Source organism: Danio rerio, chromosome 23, assembly GCF_049306965.1.
Source record: "Danio rerio strain Tuebingen ecotype United States chromosome 23, GRCz12tu, whole genome shotgun sequence".
Classification (NCBI taxonomy): Eukaryota; Metazoa; Chordata; class Actinopteri; order Cypriniformes; family Danionidae; genus Danio; species Danio rerio.
The window spans coordinates 29,091,566-29,114,817 of record NC_133198.1 but is presented as its reverse complement, the minus strand read 5'-3'; the positions used below and the strand labels follow the sequence as shown (position 1 = coordinate 29,114,817).

The 23,252-nt window shown below is 32.8% G+C and overlaps 2 protein-coding genes across 12 annotated transcripts in view; one reads left to right on the top strand and one right to left on the bottom strand.

The window, feature by feature from the left end:
* The window catches only part of ptpn22 (protein tyrosine phosphatase non-receptor type 22), a 32,447-nt gene that overhangs the window by 5,119 nt on the left and 4,076 nt on the right, over positions 1-23,252 (bottom strand). For 2 of the 5 annotated variants that reach the window (XM_073938594.1, XM_005162180.6), the window contains exons 2-22: positions 20,252-20,360; positions 17,239-17,315; positions 15,073-15,168; positions 14,895-14,933; positions 14,552-14,623; positions 12,263-12,322; positions 11,667-11,809; positions 9,005-9,071; positions 8,790-8,867; positions 8,630-8,710; positions 8,444-8,535; positions 5,986-6,554; positions 5,795-5,899; positions 4,269-4,340; positions 4,096-4,167; positions 3,885-4,012; positions 3,727-3,754; positions 3,515-3,589; positions 1,734-1,793; positions 1,572-1,634; positions 1,351-1,481 (exon numbers count right to left, since the gene is read on the bottom strand). In XM_073938594.1, the coding sequence (XP_073794695.1) occupies positions 1,351-1,481; positions 1,572-1,634; positions 1,734-1,793; positions 3,515-3,589; positions 3,727-3,754; positions 3,885-4,012; positions 4,096-4,167; positions 4,269-4,340; positions 5,795-5,899; positions 5,986-6,554; positions 8,444-8,535; positions 8,630-8,710; positions 8,790-8,867; positions 9,005-9,071; positions 11,667-11,809; positions 12,263-12,322; positions 14,552-14,623; positions 14,895-14,933; positions 15,073-15,168; positions 17,239-17,315; positions 20,252-20,360 (2,217 nt within the window). 5 annotated transcript variants of the gene reach the window in all.
* Positions 2,990-23,252, top strand: part of LOC137489130 (transmembrane domain-containing protein TMIGD3) — a 36,666-nt gene continuing 16,403 nt past the window's right edge. For 4 of the 7 annotated variants that reach the window (XM_068216910.2, XM_068216909.2, XM_073939032.1 and 1 more), the window contains exon 1: positions 2,990-3,043. In XM_068216910.2, the coding sequence (XP_068073011.1) occupies positions 3,016-3,043 (28 nt within the window). In that variant the 5' untranslated portion in view covers positions 2,990-3,015. Of the gene's footprint in view, positions 3,044-21,954; positions 22,004-23,252 lie in introns of those variants that run through there. The other 3 variants (XM_073939033.1, XM_073939029.1, XR_012398556.1) reach the window with 2 other exon arrangements.

Sequence of the window (23,252 nt, the reverse complement as noted above, 5' to 3'; positions counted from 1 at the left end):
AAAAAGTAGTAGCCCAAATTTATATTTTAGAGGAAAATATTAAATAAAATATAAATAGCACAAATCAAGAAAAACAAAAAATGTATTAAATTTTGCTGTAATGTTGCAGTTTGCAATAGTTTGCATGAATTTAATTGTGTTAGCTTTTCATTTCTAAAGATGTTCTGTGACTAAAAATTTATTTAAATAAATATATCTGTTTAATAAAACTGTTTTGTTTCAATGAACCAATATATATATAACCCATATGCACTGACTAATGGTGGAAAAATCTTCAAAATGGGGTGTACTCATTTATGCTAATATATGTATATATATATGTATGTATATATATATATATATATATATATATATATATATATATATATATATATATATATATATATATATATATATATATATATATATATATATATATATATATATATAATGTGTGTGTGTATGTATGTATATATATATATATTTAAACACAGTAAATAGTAGTAGTAGTAAAAAGAATATTAGTAATAATAATAATAATAATAATTAAATAACAAATTAGAATAAACTGTACATTTAACAGTCAATATTTTTGAATAAAACAGTAATAATAAATAATAATAGTCAGAATATTTACAATGATTCATTTAAGCTAAATGTTTCTCTCTCTCTCTCTCTCTCTCTCTCTCTTTCTCTCTTTGTATACAGTATATATTATGGTCAGAATAATTATTTTTTGTATTTGTTGTAATTAAAAATTAGGGTTATTTTACCAAATATTAATTTCTTAACTGTTCTGTTAAAGCATTGTCATTATTATTAACAATAATAATAACAATATATTATAACTAATAGTAATAAAAGCAATAATGACTGGAGTAATATTTTCATTTGAAACTACATACAATAAGAAAGCAGTTATTAAAACCTTTAATAGATATTTAACAATTCATCCATTTTTGTGTCGCCTTGATGAACACAATAATTTTCTTTAAAAAATAAAACAAAATATGAAAAAAATGTGACCCCAAACTTTTGACTGGTAGTGTATATATAATAAACTATGAACATTTAATAAAAACATTTAAATGTCATCAGTTGTTTAAAGAAAATACAAAATTGTATTTTATTCACAAAACAATATTGTCATTAAAAATTATTATATATATATATATATATATATATATATATATATATATATATATATATATATATATATATATTTACATATTGTTTATTTTTATTTCTTTAGTCCATTTCTTGCATAGCTGTGTATGATTTGAGGAGAGCTGTACTAGTGTGCTCCTAAATGTTAAAAAGTTTATGTTAATTAGTATGTAGCATATGACTGTTAAAAATTGTGTGTGTGACCTTGCTTCGGCTCCATGTATGTGCCACCGATGATTTGGGCTGGGAAGTTCCTGACCATTCAGATGATGTTCCCACTCTCCCTCTGTACTGCTCTGCTTCAACTGGCTGACAGGGGGCGCTGTTGTTGGACACTTTAATGAAAATAAAATCATGCAATATATGATAAACGACAAGCAGTGTAGATGCAGTTATTTTCTCTACACTAGTTCTGTATACTGCACCTTTCTCCGTGTGCAAAATGAAGGATTCTGGAGTCCTTTCGGGAAGTGGTGGAGTTAGACTTTCTTTAAGGAAAAAAAACAGCAAAACTTTTTTTGTTGAATTTTTGACATTAATGTTGTATGTTGTATGTTTAATTTTAGAAACAAACATAGTGGTAGTACCTTTCCCTTGAAATGAGTTAAATGTCTGTCCATGTGATGTTGAGATGTCTAGAAAAGTATCTGTTGCAAAAAAAAACAAAACAAAAAAAAGCCATTACAATAACACTGACAGTACATATATTATATTAATATATATATATATATATATATATATATATATATATATATATATATATATAAATATATATATATATATATATATATATATATATATATATATATATATATATATATATATATATATATATATATATATATATATATATAAAAATAATTATATATATAATATATAATATATATATGACAGCACATATATTCTTAGTTGATGAAAATGTTAGTGCAATAAAAAGGAAGTTAGTGTTGCAAAGAAAATCTATGATGCAGCCAGGGGCGGATTTAGTGGTTTTGGGCAATTCCAGCCATAGGGCCCAAGTCCTGAAATGTACCCTTTCAACATTTATTTAATATTTATTTATATTGCTGTGTTTTATATCACTCCATTTTCTTTTTGGAATTTAAACTAATGCAAACTCTACATTTTAAATGATTAGTTTTGTTAAAATTAATTTACAACTAAAAAAAAATAAAAAATTTGTATATAATTTTGACCGCTAGACTGCTGATGGATACTTTGTTTTGTATTATTATTATTATTATTATTATTATTATTATTATTATTATTATTATTACATAAGATTACATTATTATAATAATATTACATTTTATTGTGTATTAAATAATATTAAATTACGTAAATTTGTATTTGTTTAACTCTCACCATACAAAATATGGTACAAAACGATGTTGTATACATATATATCGATATAGTTTATAGGTATAATTTATACTTATAGATATTTATTCGGGCTCAAATTTCCTGGGGCCCTAAGCGGCTGCTTACATCGCTTATTGGTTAAATCTGCTCGTGGATGCAGCAAGGTTTGCTAGTCAATATCACAGATAGCCTAAATTTAGACCTACAGTAAGAATAAAATGTAAATTCCAGAAAGAATAGCTTCTTCCGTTCCAATTCTTCCATTGTAAAAGTGTGAAAATTAAAACGAAATTCATTGAGTAGAAAAATTTAAGGGATTTTTGATTTATCCAAATATTTATTTAAATTCTATCAAACAAATATTCTCATTTGAGTTTGACTACTGAGACTACTGAATTTATGCTATCATCACCAGTAGGTGGCGACCAGCGAGTGTCTTGCATCCTAAGATTCATACAAGATTCGCTCTTAATTTGAGAACACACTTCAACTCTTGGATGACGTTGGATGATTCTTAGAAACAGGGCAGGAGGAGGTATGTGAAAGCAACAAGATTTTATCTAGAATTGTTTGACGACAAAATTGTATAACGTTGTTCATTTAAGAGTTAAGTTACCAAACTATTATCCACCTCAGGTTTCTCAAAGATAATCTGCTTAGCGTTGTGCTCAAAGCTAATTATTTTCCTTCAGTGGAAAAGTTTTTAATTAGCACATTTAAACACAGTTAATTTTATATAGGACTGTTTTATATAAGGTAGGTTTCTTCACCTTTCTTACTAGAGTTAGTACAAAGTGTATCAACTTGAATTCGATTTGTTTGAAAACGAACGTTAAGTGTTTTGATTGCTGTCTTGTACCGTTGTATTGGTTTAGTTTGCATCAATATTGCATGTTTCTGCAGGTAATGTCACCAAACACTGTTTAAAACACTTCCCAGGTACAGTATATTACAAGTTAAAATGAGTCAGCAGTATTTTTGTTGTTGAACTGTAAGGGAGTCTTACCTTGTGTATGCTTATACAGTAGAGGAGGAGGACTGTGACTTGTGATCGTAATAGGGCTGAGTGGAGTAGATGATGCTACAAAAAAAGAAGTTGGTAAATTTATACGATATCTTAAAAAGTTATATATATATATATATATATATATATATATATATATATATATATATATATATATATATATATATATATATATATAAATTTGACTGACTTACCAGGAAGTGACATCCTAAGTTTTAAGCTCTGAAAAAAAAAAAAAAAACAAGCCTATTATGTATTCTAATAAATATTATATTTGTTACACTTAGCAAAACATCTACATTTTTTCAGATTGATTGTTATGGTTCTGTACATGTATCACTCATTCACTCACCTTGCTCCTGGACCACGATCGTTTCATATCTGTCTGACCTTCATTTGTTTGCCCGGACCATTCTAATGATTTCCCAACTCTCATTACAACCTCCTGGGGTTTTTCCTGGGTCACATTTTGTACCAAGTCTGTTGAAAATTAAATGAAAATTAGATAAGTTGTAAAGAAGTAACCAGAATAAATATGATGGTTTATCCATGCTCAGTCATACCCGCATCCATGGCCATTTCAAAAGACTCCGGAGTTCTTTCTGGCAAAGGGGGTACAGGTGAAGGTGGGTTGTCTTTTTAGAGAAAACAGGAACAGTTACGTGCTGTACATTGAAGACCACCACACATATCTTCCTCTATAGAGACAAATGTTGGATTTTGCATTATTGCTCACCTCTGTTGACACTCTCAGAACTGGTGCTGGTTGGGATCACCAGAGTTAGCAGCTCACTGGTTTCACTCTTTTCTAGAAATTAGATGATACATTGTTTTAAATGTTTAAAAATAATCAGGAAAAAGTTAATACAAGAGACTAAAAAAGCATGAAATGAAATGCAAGTAAGTGAAAAACTAATAAAACTGCTTACTAAAACAAAACTAAAATCAATGCACTTTAATTTCAAAACAAAAAAATGCAGCACTCTATATATTGGCATGGGCAGATACTGAAATAAAGTGGAATAATTAAAATTAATATAGTTTAAAATATTGTTCTACACAGGGCTGGGAGATTAATTGAAAAGTAATCGAAAATGACATTCAGAACCTATAATTGATCTTTTTTTTCCAGGATGATTTTTTTTCAATTACTTTCCCTGCATGTGAGTTAACCCCGCACTGGTAAAGGCGGTGGCTGATTTCTGCTTCTGCGAAGAACTAATTCATCTAATTGTAATTGTTGAATAACTGCATTCAGTTGGTCGTAATTTTCTGTACACTTCTATTACTCCTGTTTAGGCATGGGATGATAACAGGTTTCAAGGTATACCGCGGTTTGAATAAGTCTTAAAACCGCCAAAATTTTCTGTAATACCGTTATAAAGGTAAGATTATATTTTTTTTATAAGATTATAAGATTTTTTATTCATATTTTTATTTGTTTTTAAGGACAACAGTATCTCTAGCAGAAAATATATCCAAATATGTCATTTTAAATTGTAAAGAAATCAGTGTTTTTGAAACTACTAAAGACAGCAGAGGTCAAGAATTCATTTTCTTTATTTAGCCTGACATGTTTACTGCCCCAACATATTTAAAATCTTTCAAAAAATAAAATATATTAAACATGTAAACATGTTTAAAACATGTAAACATGTTTTGTTTTCTACCTAAACATTTTAGAGCAGTAATGACATTACCATGATACTGTAAAACCGTTATATTTTTATCTAAGGTTATGATGCCGTCAGAATCTTATACCGGCCCATGCCTACTCCTGTTTCCATTTTTCTTTTCCACAAGTTATTTTTTACTTTTTTTCCCCATTTTTTATGATTTTTGTGTTCTCTTTAAAAAAAAAACAACATCAATGATTATATGTAACAATTTGTACTGAAATAGTGTTTTTTTTTTGCAATACGTTTTTTTAACAGAAAGTAAATTCATTAAAACAAAAAAAAGTGCGAATGATCACATTGCTATATCGATGCTGAAACGTTATTTTGTGCAGCCCTAGTTTAAAGGCATTTGTTTATATTTTCCTAAGAAAAGACAGAATGCATTGGATTCGCAAAGTGCATTATGACAACCTTTATACTTAATTTACACTTTACACTACTAGATGTAAATACTTTTAATAGTTGCCATGCTTAAAGCTGAAAATACTGACAAGCTGAAAACAAAATCTGGTCAAAGATATAACATTAAACAAATTAATCCTAAACTAAAATTCACATAAAAGTAAATAATAATACAACTGACCATTATTGGACTGACCACTAGTTTCATCTGCCATTATAAAAGACTCTGGAGTTCGTTCTGGTAAAGGAGGAGGGCTTTCTTCATCAGATGAGAGTGTATTTCCACCTTAAAACAAATTATAAATCTTTAAATTGTCTATCTTAAATCATGTTCAGTAAATCAATTGACAGTTCAGCCTCTAATGTTCATACCTTTGTTATTGGAGTCATGCTTTGGCATCTCCAACGCCTGGTTATTTAGAGCTAAACTAGGTATTGTAAAACAGGATTTCTCTGTCCAGATTTCATGAGCCGTACAGTTCAAAACACTGGGATTGTTGCTACCTGGTGGAGACTCGGGCCCAAAATAAGGATCTTCCACAGTTAGGCAGAGGGTGCTGGGAATAACAGTGTTGTGATCTTTGACAACAGGACTAGCTTCTTGGTTTTCTACCCATTCCAGATGCTCTTTATTCGGCTTCAGTTCCTCTACGAAGCTGATGGGATAATTTGAACATGAAACTTGTGTTGAAGTTGTGCTTAGGCTGGTGGACGCATCGGGTTTTTGAGATCCACAAGTTGTAAAGTCAGTTTGAAGTACTGGTGCTATAAATGAGCTCTGGTCTGTGATCTGGACCCATTCACATCTTGCATTGTGCAGGTCTGCAGGAGTGAGTTTGTTGGACATGACCTCTGGACTGAATGGTTGTGAATGAGGCTGTTGCCAAGAAGCGCTGTTTTGCATAACATGATTGTATTCATCCACTCGGATCTCATCATTCCTATAAGAACAATATCAACAAAAGCATGTTCACACACAGTTTCAAATGACGCTTGCTTTGAATTCGTTTTTTATGCTATGGACTGTGCACAAATAAATTACATCGATATTTAAATTTTGTCTTATAAAGAACCCTCAGATAGCTTTATTTTTGGACTACATATTTTATTTAAAAACCTTGATTCTGGAAAACAAGGAAACTGCAAAGAAAAATCTAAATGGTGTTTACATAAAAATAATGTTTTTTTTTTATTATTGTGAAAACTTTCTTCCTCTAGCATAAAGTCTTTTAAAGCCCACGTCTGCTGTGTTTGATTTGTCACATCATCTAACATATTGTGGAAGGTTTTCAAGTGTTTGTTTATTGTTTTAATCGATGCAGTTTAATGGCAGTTCATAACTTTTTTATTTCATGGCTAATCATTTCATATTAAATTGTACAATCTTTGTTTTTGAGTGGGGTTTGGAAACATGCCTCCTTTTAAAAAATTGTACGTTTTCATACTTAAGTCGTATGAGTTCATACAAATGAACCCCTTGTCTGAAAATACTTCAAATAGTTATGATTCCTCATGAGATCGAGCTAGTTTTATTATATCTATATCAAACAAATTACAGCATGAAGTGTGAATTCAAGTAGATTATTAAGCTAATTTCTCTGAAAAGTGTAAAAACTGTGATCTGTCTGCTTGAGCAACATTGAGACAACAATGTGCCAGTCATTAATGTTAGTTGTGACCAATGGCACATGGGCAAGCATGTAGAGAAAACTTTTTGAAAGCAATCATTCATAAAGATTACTTTTAAACATGAAATATCACAATAAATATATTTAAAAAGTAATTTAATATGGTACTTAGTTACTTTTAAAGGAAAGTAATGGTTACTTTTTTTATCCAGACTGGGCTTGCTTGTTGCTTTTTTAATAGAAAGTGAAATGTGACATAAATAAACCTCAGGTTAAAGGATACAGAATCTGTGTTTGAGCAAGTAAGAGAGTAAATACGTTCACAATCTAGAACTAAATCTTATGTTTACACATCGTATACAACAAACTCCTGATTTCTCTCAACACAGGGACAGGAGAGTGAGTCACAGTCAATAAATGGAAAACTGGCATTACGTTTTTAAAAAAACTAATATATATTACTCTACCAGGAGTGTCCAAACTCGGTTTTGGAGGGCTGGTGTTCTGCATATTTTAGTCCCAACCCCCATTAAACACAGATGAACCAGCCAATTAACGACACAGTGGTGCAGTAGGTAGTGCTGTCGCCTCACAGCAATAAGGTCGCTGGTTCGAGCCTTGGCTGGGTCAGTTGGCATTTCTGTGTGGATTTGCATGTTCTCCCTGCATTCGTGTGGGTTTCCTCCGGGTGCTCCGGTTTCCCCCACAGTCCAAAGACATGCGGTATAGGTATCCGTAGTGTATGAGTGTGAATGTGTATGGATGTTTCCCAGAGATAGGTTGCAGCTGGAAGGGTATCTGCTGCATAAAACATGTTCTGGATAAATTGGCGGTTCCTTCTGCTGTGGCGACCCTGGATTAATAAAGGGACTAAGTCGAAAAGAAAATGAATGAATGAATGAACCAGCCAATCAAGCTCTTTCTAGGTATACTAGAAACCTGCAGGCAGGTGTGTTTAAGAAAGTTAGAGCTAAGCTATGCAAGACACCGGCCCTCTAAAAGTCAGTGCACTCCAAAACGTTGGCCACCTTTAAATTTCATTTTGGAGACAAAAGCAATTTTTAAAAGAAGATTTTAAATTAAGAAAAAAGAAACAAAAAGAAGATGAAGATAATTAGATGGTGAATGTATGTTTATTTGTAGTTAAGCTACTTTTTAAAAACCTGAATAAAATAGTATTAAATGGAGAAATCTCCTCAAACCTGTGCTCAGTTTGTTCCTGATCGCTGAAATCGCTGATATCTGAGAGTTCACTTCCACTGCTTAACATGGCAGGAGAGGAGGAATCTGGCACCTGATGAATGATAACATTATTTTTTCATTTACTGTGATGTGTGGGAAATGTAATATTTGGCATCTTTGTTGTATTTAGTTTGTTCTCATCCAACCTTGTTACTTGGTGCTTCAAGTGCTGCCAGATATCTTTCAAACAGCAACTTAATTGTTCTGTAAACTAGTTCATATTGTTCCTTTGAGGAAAAAAGGAATCATCATTAGGCCAAATGGAGTTTAAATTGATGTCAGTAATTTAAAGAGAAACTTGGTTACCTTAGTCTGAACCACTGAGGGCCTTTGTGTGCGCATGCCCTTTACCAGCTCAAAAATGCTAAAATCCTCTGGTATTATCTAATGGAGAACAAATAAGATCAAAACTTTGTCAAGATATAGATTAACATCTGAACATCTTTTGTCAGAAATGTTTGTGCTCTTTTGTGTCCTCTTTATTTTTATGCCAGTCTAATGAAGATGCTTTGAATTTTTACCTGTCTCTTCAGTAGATTCCAGGTGTAGTCAATGGCGCACAATGCACCTGTTCTTCCACAGCCCGCACTGCAAATCCACAAAGAGTCCCAAGAGTATGAGGCACAACGAAAATACAGCTTTATTTTCTCATATTTAAACTTTGAAACTCTCAAGTGCAGTATAAGTTACAGTTTACAACAGGGGTCACCAATCTCGGTCCTGGAGTTCTGGTGTCCCTGCAGGGTTTACCTCCAACTTGCCTCAACACACCTGCATGGAAGATTCAAGTATACCTAGAAAGACCTTGATTAGCTTGTTCAGGTGTGTTTGATTAGGGTTGGAGCTAAAATCTGCAGGACACCGGCCCTCCAGGAACAAGTTTGGTGACCACTGGTATACAACGTCACAAAATGTGGAGTCATATAACAACACACTTGTTCTGAACTGTCCCTATCAAAATGTATAAAAGAAATAAGGTGCTCTAGCAATTTTTGTACATGATTAAATAAAGCGACGCCGAAGAAAAATAAATGAATAACTTGATGAATGATTAAAACATTTTAATGGAAAAGGGTAAACCTAGTGGTTCAAAGGAGAGTGACAAAGTATAACATGGCAAAATGTGAAATAAATATAAAATCAGAATTAATTTGCGCTGATCTGCTTAGTTTTGTGTGTGTGTGTGTGTTTGCAATTTATTAATTAAAGTTTTTAAATGATTTAAAATGTAATAAAATGGTGTATGGGCAGCATGGGTTTCCTCCGAGTGCTCTTGTTTCCCCCACAACTCCAAAAGCATGTGGTATAGATGAATTGGGTAAGCTAAATTGTCAGTAGTGTGTGAGTGTGAATGGGCGTGTATGGATGTTTCCCAGTGATGGGTTGCAGCTAGAAGGGCATCCACTACATAAAACATAGGCTGGAGATGTTGGCAGCTCCTTCCTCTTTGGTGATCCCAGATTAATAAAGTCACAAAATGAATGAATGAATGAATAAAAAGTTGTATGATTACTTATTCTTTTATATAGTTTAAAAAGAACAAGTCAGAATAAGTATGTTGTTTCATCTTTATATCAATAAATATGGCGACCATTATTTCGGCAACCCATTTTTTGACAATTTATTTTCACAAAAGTTTTTTGAAACATTGAAGTTGACAATTTACTTGTATTTAAAATTTGTTCATTTATTTAGACAAAATACAAGCTTCAGCATGTACTGGGCTTTTAGCAGTAACAGGAAATTATTGGCAAAAACGTTTCTTTATTAAACATTTGAAGGGTAAAATTTTTTTTATTATTTCATGGCTAATTCATTTATATTAAATTGTACATTCTTATTCATTTTTGAGTGGGGTTTGGAAATATGCCTTATTTAAAATCGTACATTTCATACTAAAGTAGTATAAATTCATTGGAATTAACCACTTTTTTGAAAATACTTATATATATATATACTTGATATATATATATATATATATATATATATATATATATATATATATATATATATATATATATATATATCAAACAAATTACAGTACAGTTATTTTAGCAACCCATATTTTGATAATTTATTTTCACAAAAGTTATTTGAAACAGTAAAGTTGACAATTTAATTATAATAAAAATGTGCTCCTTTATTAGGATGAAATGCAATTTTCGTATCAGCTTCATCATGTATGGGTTTTTAGCAATAACAGGAAATTTTTGGAAAAAGGTTACTTTGTTGAACATTTGAACAACAATTTGGATTATTTATATTTAAATATTAATTAATAAAAATAAAGAAAATTATTTTAAATTATTTCGATTTTTTTAATTTTCAAATAAGGGTAAATAAATAATGATCAAACCAAGAGTACAAAAAAAAAAACAATAAATTGTTAGAAAGAGACTTTTTGTGAAATTCTACTAATATTGCTACTAGTTCTTGACATTGAGATTTTCCTTATTAACCTGAGATCCATGTTTAGAATTTAAAGTAGATTGAAGTAAATCCCATTTATTTAATTTTTTTTAACCTAAGTTGCTTTATTAGTCAGAAAGCATAATTTAAATTCTTATGTTTCTGACATGGGGATGTCACGTTGGCACAGTGGGTGGCACAATTGTCTCACAGCAAGAAGGTCGCTGGTTCAAGCCGTCTGTTCTGTTGCCATTTCTGTGTTTAGTTTGCATGTTCTGATTGTGGGGGTTTCCTCTGGGTGCTCCGTTTTTCCCCACAGTCCAAAGACCTGTGGTACTGTGATTGGGTAAGCTAAATTGTTAGTAGTATATGTGTGTGAATGAATGAGTGTGTATGGATGATTCCCAGTGATGGGTTGCTGCTGGAAGAGCATCCACTGCGTAAAACATATGCTGGATAAGTTGCCGGTTCATTCCGCTGTGGCGACCCCAGATTAATAGGGTGACTAAGCTGAAAAGGAAATTAATGAATGTTTCTAACATACGCAAATAAATACAGTCACTAGCCTGTGTGTGAAGCATTGTTGCAACTATCACTATATGAGAGGGTTGTTGGTGTATTTGCTCGTCGTTGGTCAACCACCTACACGTTTCATAGGTATATAAATAGAGGTGGGCATCTTTCAAGGTCATCAATGCGAGCAATCAGTTTCTGTCATTATCTTGCATTCATGGTCTCCAAAGCTTGGCCACAATATAACCACAGAATATATACCTGCAGTGGATGCAGATGGGAATTTCCTCGTTGTCCTGGTAAATGCGCATCTCCTGCAGAAGCTCCAGGATGGCAGGAATAGAGTCAGGAACACCGTGATCAGGCCAGTTCACATAGTGCAGCTGCTTCAGTCTTCGCGACTCCTGGAAATAACCAGCGTTCTTTAATTCTATAACCTGCTTTGCTACCTCATTAAACCACCACATTGTAGTGGTTTTCTCCAACCACTACAAAACATCTATATAAATGTCAGCACCTGTTTGCATTTGTTTGTTTTTTGCAGTTGCTGCACAATCCGACAAAAGTCTTATGCTATGACTTTTTGCAGAGAGAAAAAAAGTCAGTGTGCGTCACTGGTCACCGCAAAACACTGTTTGACCGACAGCAGTACTTTTATAACTTGAAGAACTAGATTTAAGATCACATCAAAAGCACAGAGCAATTAGTCTACAAAGAACTGTCTGCATTTATTTTAAACATTGATTTGTTAAAGTAATTGTAAAATATATATTGCATTTGAATTCAGATGTTCTCATGTTAATCCATATAAAAGCTAATCATTTTCTGTGGTCAAGACCAAAAAAGCTGTTACTTACTTGCTTGAATGTCACTTTCAGCGTTCGTGTCAAGTAGTCTCCCTTATTCTCATCAGACTCCTAGAGAAAATCAAATATCTTTAATGTTATAGGAAACTTTTGCTATATTACTAAAAAGTTAATAACTTATTGCAGATCTAAACTAGTACTCAATTTAAAGGGGTTAAATACAATCACTGGCCACTTTATTAGGCACACTTGTCTAACTGCTCGTTAATGCAAATTTCTATTGTAGCAATCACATGGCAGCAACTTGGTCAAGACGATCTGCTGCAGTTTGACCCGAGCATCAGAATGGGGAAGAAAAGCGATTTAAGTGGGTTTGAACGTGGCTTGGTTGTTGGTGCCAGATAGGCTGGTCTGAGTATTTCAGAAACTGCTGATCCACTGGGACTTTCACACAAAACCATCTCTAGGGTTTACATAGAATGATCCAAAAAGGAGAAAATATCCAGGGAGCAGCAGTTCTGTGGGCACTAATGCCTTGTTGATCGGTCGGAAGAGAATGGCCAGACCAAAATTGCACAATAGAAGGTTGGTGAAACATTGCCTCTCATTGGTCTGATGAGTCTTGATTTTTGCTGCGGCATTCAGATGGTGGGGTCAGAATTTGGGGTAAACTACATGAAAGCATGCATCCATCCTGCCTTGTATCAACGGTTCAGCATAGTGGTGGTGTAATGGTTTGGAGAATATTTTCTTGGCACACTTTGTGTCCATTAGTACCAACTGAGCATTGTGTTAACGCCACAGCCTACCTGAGTAATGTTGAGTAATTCTGAGTAATATTCCTTTATGACCACAGTGTACCCATCTTCTGATGGCTACTTCCAGCAGGATAATGCGCCATTTCATAAAGCGTGAATCATCTCAGACTGGTATCTTGAACATGACAATGAGTTTACTGTACTCAAATGGCCTCCACAGTCACCAGATCTCAATCCAATAGAGCACCTTTGGGATGTGGTGGAATGGGAGATTCGCATAATAGATTCGCAGCTGAAAAATCTGCAGCAACTGCATGATGCTTTCATGTCAATATAGACCAAAATCTCTGAGGAATATTTCCAGTACCTTCTGGAATCTGTGCCATGAAGGATTAAGGCAGTTCTGAAAGCAAAAGGGGGTCAAACCCAGTACTAATTAGGTGTACCTAACAAAGTTCCCGTTGAGTGTTTGTCATATGACATTTATATAATATATTAATTTATTAATTTTCTTTTTGGCTTAGTCCCTTTATTAATCCCGGGTGGCCACAGCGGATTGAACCGCCACCTTATCCAGCACGAATAGTTTTAATTCCTATTACTAAATCAATTTGAGCATCAGAAGGTTTATGTAAAATTAAAGAAAATTAAGGAACATATCACTACCTAATGGTATTAACTCATGTAATATTACTCAAATAATATAGTTGAAGCCTTTTATAAAAGTGCTTTAGTGTCTGACCAGATTTTCAACAGCACTTGTTCCACATATCCATACATTCTTCCACTGGGAGATTTTTTTATGTCTTCAATAAAGCTTTATAAGCCATGAACCGAACTAATCACATGGCGAATCACAACATTAGACTTTATTTGAAAATAAAGAAACATAAGAAAATCTGACACAGTACAAAATGGCTTTACAGAGCAAAGAACTTCAATCCCATGAAGCAGTGTAAATTACATAAGATAAGTGTGCTGAGAAAGTATGGAGAATCAATTACATAAATTTTCAAAGCTTTATGTGAGTAGGCGGAGCTAAATATCCCTTTTGGGAGCACTTGGCTAGCAGAGACTCTCTGAGTTGGTAAATTAACTGTGGCATCAAGGTTCATGGGAAATGTAGTTTTTTTCTGTAAGAATTCTATAAAACTATAAAATATGATTGTCAAAATATGAAGTTAGGTTAAAATAAATTAAGTTACAAACTGGTGGGTTCAATAAATGCCTATACAATCTTGAAGTTCTCAGTTGGCCTGTTTTTTAATTTATTTTTTTATTCAGTGGTTATTAAAATGAAGGAAATGAATGATTTGTTGTGCACAACACCCAGTATAGCACTGGCATAAATTACTTTTTTTTCAAGTAACAGTTTTGTTTGTCAAGAATGTCAACATACTAATAATAAAATATAATGATGCTGTGCAAAAAGGTAACATCTACTCAGTGATTGATGATGTAGTGTTTTAGATCAGATCTGCTGCATGAGTGAGAATCGAGCTTGAACAGCCATGTTGTGTGACCACAAATAAAACACAAGGACAGGAAGTGTGGTGTGAGTGAGAGAAGAGGTGTTTCTTACATAGAGTATGGTAAAGGCCTCACACACAAACACATCCCCCTTTGACTCTGGCCAGTAACGCTCACATTTTTTCTATAAAGAGAAAGAGGAAGAACAGTAGTCAGTCACATATGAGCCCTTCAGATGCAGATGGAAAATATATACGCATAGCGCCTGGCAACATTGTGATTGTATCAAAAGTTGCGAAAAGGTTGGAGCTCAAGATAAACAAAACAAAAATGTCATGCTTGATGCAATGCTTCACCATTCTGAGCCAAGAGGATGTGGTTAATAAAAAATGTTTACTTTAAGACAGAGTGACTGACAACATTTCCCCCTAACACACGTGTCAGTTAGAACTTACCCTGCCCATTTCAAACTCTCGGCAAACCATCACGATAACCTGTGAAGAGACATTGAATTATTATAGAGGCATTCATGACAAATGTTTGGCTTGAAGCTTATCTAGCAGGTCAAACTGGTTTTCTAAAGTAAATGGAATGCGTGTGACATGGTCATACGCTATAAGGGCAAGCGTTTACCTTTATGTTGTATTCCCATATCATTCTCCAGAAGTCAAGCACAGTGTTTGACAGTGGCCCTTGGGTGGCAATATATGCTTTAGAGCCTGAAACACCCTGAAATAAATACAGAATACATGACAAGTGGTTCCCAAATCCTCTCGAATGCCACTAATAACGTGTCAGTGATTGTTTAAGCATTACATTTTCTGTTAAATTGGATCTGTGTAGTTGAAGTGCTAAAAATGATACATTCTTGTTTTTGCAATTAAAAAGTTGGTCTATTTAACTAAAATCAAAGGGTCTATTTTAACAATCTAAGTGCAAAGTCTAAAGAGCACAATGCAAAAGCATTAAGGTCGTGTCCGAATCCCGTTTTGTTATTTGAAGGATGGAAAAATACAGTTTGCGCCCTGGCGCATGGTATAACAGGGTTGTGCTTATTCTCTTAATGGGTTATTGGTGTGTTTTGAGCATAATATGCATTAAACCTATTAGAGTCTCATCTCACATTCCCTTTGAAAAGTCAGTTCCATCGCATTATGGCACAGTTGCTATTTACATGGTGGACTTTGTGAGTGGAAAAACTGAACGCTTTACTAGCGAGAAAACAGTTAAACAAACCATCTGCAGCGCCAGGAATAAAGAACGAGCCTCCTCCATTCAACTTCTTTACTTTTTCTTTACTTTACTTTACTCCTTTACTTTTTTGGATAAGGAAACACTGGAAACTCACTCCAATCAAAACTATCTATTAGCCTACATATTTAATTTTGTTTGTTAAGCCCAAAGATTGGTTTCAAAACTATTTCTAAATTCAGTTCTAATTTCCAGCAGATGAATAAATGAACAATAATAATGAAGTGTGGTCAAAAACTATAATTATTATATAGTTATATCCAAACACACGTCCTATTCTTATGCCCCATATGGTGATGCATGTGTCTCCAAAAATTAACAGGTGGAAATATAAATATAAATTTGCATAAAATTAAATAATAATGCTAATAATAATAACAATATATAAAAGCAAACTGTCATGAATAAACTGAAAAAAGCACCCAGAGGTGAAGAAGGCATGGAGGAAGTGGATGTTATATTTATGTAGAAAATTATAGTTTTTGTAACATTTTAATCCCTAAATATTATTTTCATATGTAAGGATATTTGTCTATTGCTGTACATCCTGTGTGTATTAAGCAATGTGTAAGCGTTTTGCGCACAACTCTAGACCAGCTTTTAGTTGGTCAATGGTATAGTCTATTTCAGTTTCTCAAAATAGCAACGCATCAAAATGCACCTTAAAATACCTCCGTTTTAGACCAGAACACTCATGAGTCCACAAAGTGGCGCAAATAGGTTTGCTATTTAAACAACCTGTGGCAAAATGTGAAAATTACTGTTGCGCTGGTCTGAAAATAGCAACATATCATGCAAAACCGTTTCATACCTTATTGTGCCAGGTGTATGATAGGGCTTTGAGAATTTAAAGATTTAAAACTGAAATTTTGTATACATTTTTTACCATGAGAAGTACTTTATACTATATAATATTAGTCTGTCTATATTTCTGCCACAATTTAAAGCTAAATGTTATTTTGGCAAGTTTTTATGAAGATAAACTTCTGTTTGGACATCACATGTTGATCGTAAACACTGAAAACGCCACCAGTGCCACATGTTGTCACACCACTTGTTCATACAAAAATTCAGAAAATGCAGATTCCTTTTTTTTTTTAAGTCTTATTTCAGTTTCATAATTGCAAGGTTTACAGACACTCACAGTCTTTTGTAGTGCAATTTGATTACTCCAAGTGTACTATTTAGTGCAAGTCTTATTAACCCAAATTTTTGCCAAATTTTTTGACATTCACCTTGTTGTACACTGCAAAAAAATACAGTTTGTTTTAAATTTTTAAGCTGAATCAAATGAACTTTTGAGTCATTTGAACATATTAAACTGATGTAAAACAGCTGTGATTGAATTAGTTTCATAAGTTACAATTAGCTAAAAACTTCGTCTTTATTTGTCTTGACTAATTGATCATATATTTTTTTTTACAGTGTACTTGTTATCAATGGCTTTTGTGTTTACTTCTTTGGCTTCATAAAATCAACAACATTTTGTGTATTAATGACTAGATGTATTGTGTGCATTTCAAATTTTGTTGTATGTAACTTCCTTACCTTAATGAAACTAGCATTGATGTAGTCCGTGTCATTTTTAGATGTGAAGAGGGAGAGCTTCACTCGGCTGTGATCAACTGTGAGAAAGTAAATCTGTCAGCATCTCTAGAACATCTTGTTTCTGTAATCTTCATTGTCATCATGTTTTGTTTTTTTTCTACAGAGCAAACTTTGTGTTCACTTTTCATGTCAGTGTGTTGGTATAATTGGTATGTTATGTTTTTTTTTTTTTTTAATGTAGCAACTGGGAACGGTCAATGTGAAAATGCACTTGTTGTGTACTATAATATAGTAATACATATATAGTAGTATAGTACAGTATAAGTCAGTACAAGGTGTTATGTATTAACAATCAGTGGTGGAAAGAGTACTGAAAAACATACTCAAGTAAAAGTACCATTACTTGCGCAAAAATGTAATTCAAGCAAAGTAAAAGTATCTTTTGTAAATAGTAGTCAAAGTATGCATAAAAAGTAGCTTTTTCAAAAGTACTCAAGAGTAGTGAGTAATACACTGTGAAAGCGCCCATGTCTTGAGGTTGTTCAGTATGATGTGATTAACGTTCTATGTGCGATTTGATTGGACAGGAATCGCAGGACTGATTTTTCTACTCAGTCAATCACCATAGACAAGAAAAAATAAAGTAGTGACTGCAGGTGGAAGGAAAGTAGTGGAGTAAAAGTACCAACACAGCCCTAAAAATGTACTCAAGGAAAGGTAAAAATACACATTTTTAAAACTACTTGGTAAGTTAAAATTCCTGAGAAAAACTACTCGATTACAGTAATTTGAGTGTTTGTGATTTGTTACTTTGCACCACTGAACATTCTTAATATTAGTATCATAAAATTTATGGTTAACGATTGGAAAAACATACTAATTTGCTATTTCATAATACCTTCAAAATGTCTATTCTATGTCTATTTTCTAATGTCTTTTATTTTTAATTTCTAGCAATTACAGAAAAAATTCTCTTTTTTTAAGATTTAAATTTAACTGGATATTTTTTACTGTGCATGTAAATCTGCTTTTAAAATCAGAACACAAAAAATTGTACTTTTTTACGTAAGTTACATAAAAGTAGCATTGTTTTAAGTATTTTTTTTTCGTATTCATTTGAAGTTTACTTTGCTGTACTTTGCAGCAAAATGTTTTTTACAAAATGTTGTTACTATGTTTTTACTGGACGATGCAGTGACGCAGTAGGTAGTGCTGTCGCCTCACAGCAAGAAGGTCGCTGGGTCGCTTGTTCGAGCCTCAGCTCAGTTGCTCCAGTTTCCCCCACAGTCCAAAGACATGTGGTACAGGTGAATTGGGTAGGCTAAATTGTCCGTAGTGTATGTGTGTGAATGAGTGTGTGTGGATGAGTGTGTGTGGATGTTTCCCAGAGATGGGTTGCGGCTGGAAGGGCATCCGCTGCGTAAAAACGTGCTGGATAAGTTGACGGTTCATTCCGCTGTGGCGACCCCGAATCAATAAAGGGACTAAGCCGACAAGAAAATGAATGAATGAATGTTTTCACTGAAAACTAAATAAGTAAACAACACTGTGTATTTCTGTGGTTCTGTGCGTATCACTGTGCTAACAATATGATAACATTCTGACGTAACAGAGGTAATGAGGCGCATATCTGAAAACTAAAACTGTGTACTAAGAACACAGAACATTGACTCTTGTCATTGTGTACAGCATAATAATAAGAATAATTCCTTACATTTATATAGCGCTTTTCTGGACACTCAAATCGCTTACTTAAACATATTTTTTTGGGACAGAGGCCAGTGGGCAAATTTTGCCAGGATGCCGGAGTTAAACCCCTACTCATTTTTAAAGGACCACAGGTTTAATGTCTCATCCAATAGACGGCGCTCACTGAGCAGTATAGAGTCCCCATCAATGTACTGGGCCGTTAGGACCCACACAGACCTCAGGTTGTGGGCCCCCTGCTGGTCTCACTAACACCACTTCCAGCAGCAACCCAGCTTTCCCATGTGGTCTCTCATCCTACTGATCGGGCAGAGCCCTGCTTAGCTTCAGTGGGCAACCATGTGAGAATTGCAGAAAGTCAGCTGCCGGCAAAGTACGCTTTGGCATGTTGTTGCTTAATACATGTTATGTAAAAGTAGCATTGTTTGTTGAGTTGCATTTGAATTGGAATTTTAAATAAATAAATACATTTTACTCTCGTTTTGTACATTTACTCAATGTAGTAGCACTGAATTAAATTAAATATTGAAACTATTCTATTTTTGAAGTATATGTTTTACTGAAACTATAAATAAACAGCACAGTATATTTCTTCTTATTATACAATAACATTCTGACACAACAGAGTTTATGTGGTACCTAACTGAAAACTAAAACCTGCTTAGTACACAAAACATATTTACAGTAGCAGTCTGTTTTTTTTTTTAAGAATGTGTGTCGTTTTTGGTAGGAAATAAATCCAATATGTCAAATAAACAGTACATTTCTACATCAAACAACCAGCATCTGAAAGTTGAATAGGTTTTACTTAATTGTATTATTATTATTTCCTCAAAGAATAATTTCCAAGTAAAATATACATATTATTTATTTTTTTTCTTTTACAATTTTGAAGTGCTAATATATTTTTCTATTTTTATTTTTGCTTAAATTAAAATAATGTATTTATTTATTTTCACAACAGAATATTTTTTTTATCACTGTACACAAAATACTTTCTAGATGAAAGGCTCTTATAACACATATAAAAAAATAAGATTTGTTTGCTTATTTTGTACTGTATTACAACAGAGCAAATTGCAGTTAAAAAACCCTTTAAAATATTTTATTTTGTTCAACATGGATATGAAAGTTCACTTGCTTCCTTAAAAACGTGAGTAAACTCAACTCAGCTAAACTTGAATAAACTTGAAGAAGATAACTTTTTGTCGACTCATAATAGCCAAGATGATGAATTTTGACATCATCTAGTATTATGGTACAGCTATATTGTCCCCTAGTCAGAAATGTCAAATGTGATACTCACAGGGAACAATGTCCTTATATCTGTTCTTCTTCACATTGTCTTGTTTATCTGCAGCTGTGGTGGGATACGTCCTCTCCGCACGATATTTAGTCGACTGCCTTTTCAGTTTCTGTTTTGAACAAATGACACAAGATTCGATTAGGATTGAGAATAAACTTGTTGTATTCTGGCAAGATTTTTGACACAATGATATGACACAAAATCAGTTTACTCTGTTTCTTAATCTTCCTCCTGATTTAAAAATGGACACCATTCTTTCTTTTAACCCAGACAGAAAAGAGATAGTCTCTACTTCTATCTGTCAAAAATATTATTTAATTCTTTAGGATTACATACTCAATTTTTAACACAGTTCTTCTATACGTGCCCGACACAGTTTAATGCAATACAAGATTTTTCACAGAGCACACTACACTAATGCCAGATTAGCAAAAATATACCCAGATAGAAGTAATTTGGTGTCAACAATTTCTAGCAAATCACACACACGTTTTGGTCTTGTCCAAGATTAAAAGTGTTTTACTCTAAAATATTTTATACTTTTAAAAAAGCATTTAACATAAAGTATTAGCCACTCCAAACCCTCCAACTGAACTGTTTGGAATCCTTTTGAGCCCAATTTGCCTTCAACAACACAGAACGTTGTTGCTTTCACCACATTATTGGCTAGGAGGCTTATTCTCTTTAAGTGAAAACAAACATCTCCACCTTTATATAACAGATGGATAAAAAAATTGTGTTTAAAGTTGAACAAAAAATTAGGTTTTTATTAAGAGAGTTTTTAAAATCTTATTACAAAACATGGACGTTTTTTCTTGAATTATATTATACATACATTATACATCATATAATTATAATATACTTTTATTGTTAGTTTTTTATATCTATTTTATGTTTTCTATATATATATATATATATATATATATATATATATATATATATATATATATATATATATATATATATATATATATATATATAAAAACTGACAATAAAAGCTATAAATAAATATAGTATAAATATATTATTATATAATATATGTTATTTTATTTATTTTTTACGTTTACTGTGTTATTTATTAACTATATATATATTTAATAAATATATTTGAAAATAAAACAGGTAGTTTCATCCAGCAGGACTGAGACTAGGCATGGCCCGGTATAAGTTTCTGATGGTAAGATAACCTTGGATAAAACTATCATGGTTTCACAGTATTGTGATTACTGCTCTAAAATAAGCTCTTTTTAAATGTCTTAGTAAAAAACTACTTTTTCCCCCATTGAAGAGTATATTTTATTTTAGTAAACATTTATAATATTTTGGAACAGTAAACATGTCAGTTTAAATCATTTAAAGAAATGCTATCCTTATGAGTTTCAAAACCAGATTTCTTTACAATAGATGAAAAACAAACACTTACAAACACATTTTAATTTACTATAGGAACGGTATGTCATCATTTTTTGCTGTTTAAATACCAAACCGCAGTACTCTTTGAAACCAGTTATTGTACCATGCCTAACTGAGACGTTAAAGGAATGGTTTACCCACAGCTGAAATTGTATCATTGTATCATTGGATCATACATCATTGTATCAACTTTCACTTGCCACAAACCTTTTTGAGTTTCTTTTTTTCTGTTAGAAGTTAATTGACGCACGTCAATTGTTACATGTTTCACATACATTTTTTGTGTTCAACAGAAAATGGGAACTCGATAAGGTATTCAACCACTTGAGGAAGTAAATGGTGAGTAAAGCTTCATTTTTTGGGTGAACTATCCCTTTAATATGGCCATCATTTGAAAAGGCAACACACACACACAACAAACCGGTCACACTTTATTTTGATGGTTCGTTTGTTGAATTGTTTTTCTTTTTTTTTTTTTATTAACAAGAACCAGCATGTACAGTTTTTTTATACAATACAATACAATCACTTTACATTTCTTAACAAGAATAAAATAAGTGAAAAAACAAAGAAGAGGAAAAAAAACAAACAAAAAAAAAACAGAGGAGAGTACATAAGGTACATAATTATCAAAATTATGTGAGGGTACATAATTATCAAATTACATACAAATATGTTTCGCACATTTTATAATTTTAGTTATTTACAAGAGTTAGTAATGCCCTTTTTTTTTTACAGGAAATGCATATATACAAACATTTTATGTAAAAATGTTAAAGGAGGAGCATATATTAATTGTTTTAATTGCTTTTCTATTTTGAGACTTGGAAATCACTTTTATAATTTGTTGAATTAAGTTACATTGCATCTACATGCCAACTAATTCTCATTATATTAAGTAGCCTGATAGGTTTGGCTTAGGGTTAATGTAAGTTGACATGTCCTTGCTAAGTTTCTTATAGTCAGTTACATGTCTGTTGAAGGAGCAGTATCAACAGATATTAAGCAGACAGTCTACTAATACTCAAATGGACCATCAAAATAAAGTGTTACCAACAAACCTTCTGTTTCAAACCAGCTCATTTGTCATGTTTTTGATATCAGCATTGATCTGACTACCAAACTGAACTTTATAGTCCTGTGGTTAAGATCTGTGAAATCTAGATAACTCTAGCTGTTTGTGCATGAATGTTTGTGTTTCTGAGTGTGTGGCTGAGCAGAAGCACCTTTATGCCAGACCAAGAGACTTTCCAACCACAGCTGAGCTTACGAGAAGCCTTTTGAACCCAATAAACAGTGAGCAAACATAGCAGGCTGAGTAATAAGCATGGGATCTCTGAGCCAGAATGGTCAGGACTGCATGTGACGATCATCCAGGGGAAACACTTTGAGAAACCCTCAGGAGCTCTGGACAGTGAAACTAGACTCATATTGTACATTTCACTACGTTTGTGTCTGTTGCGGGTTAGAAGCGAGGGCCAGTAGTTCTGCTCTCTTTGTGATGGGAACTAGACTTTAGGCTCTGCCAAATAGACAGTTTCTCTTCCTGCAAACACTCCATTAGTAACAGAAGCAGTGTTTGGCAGCT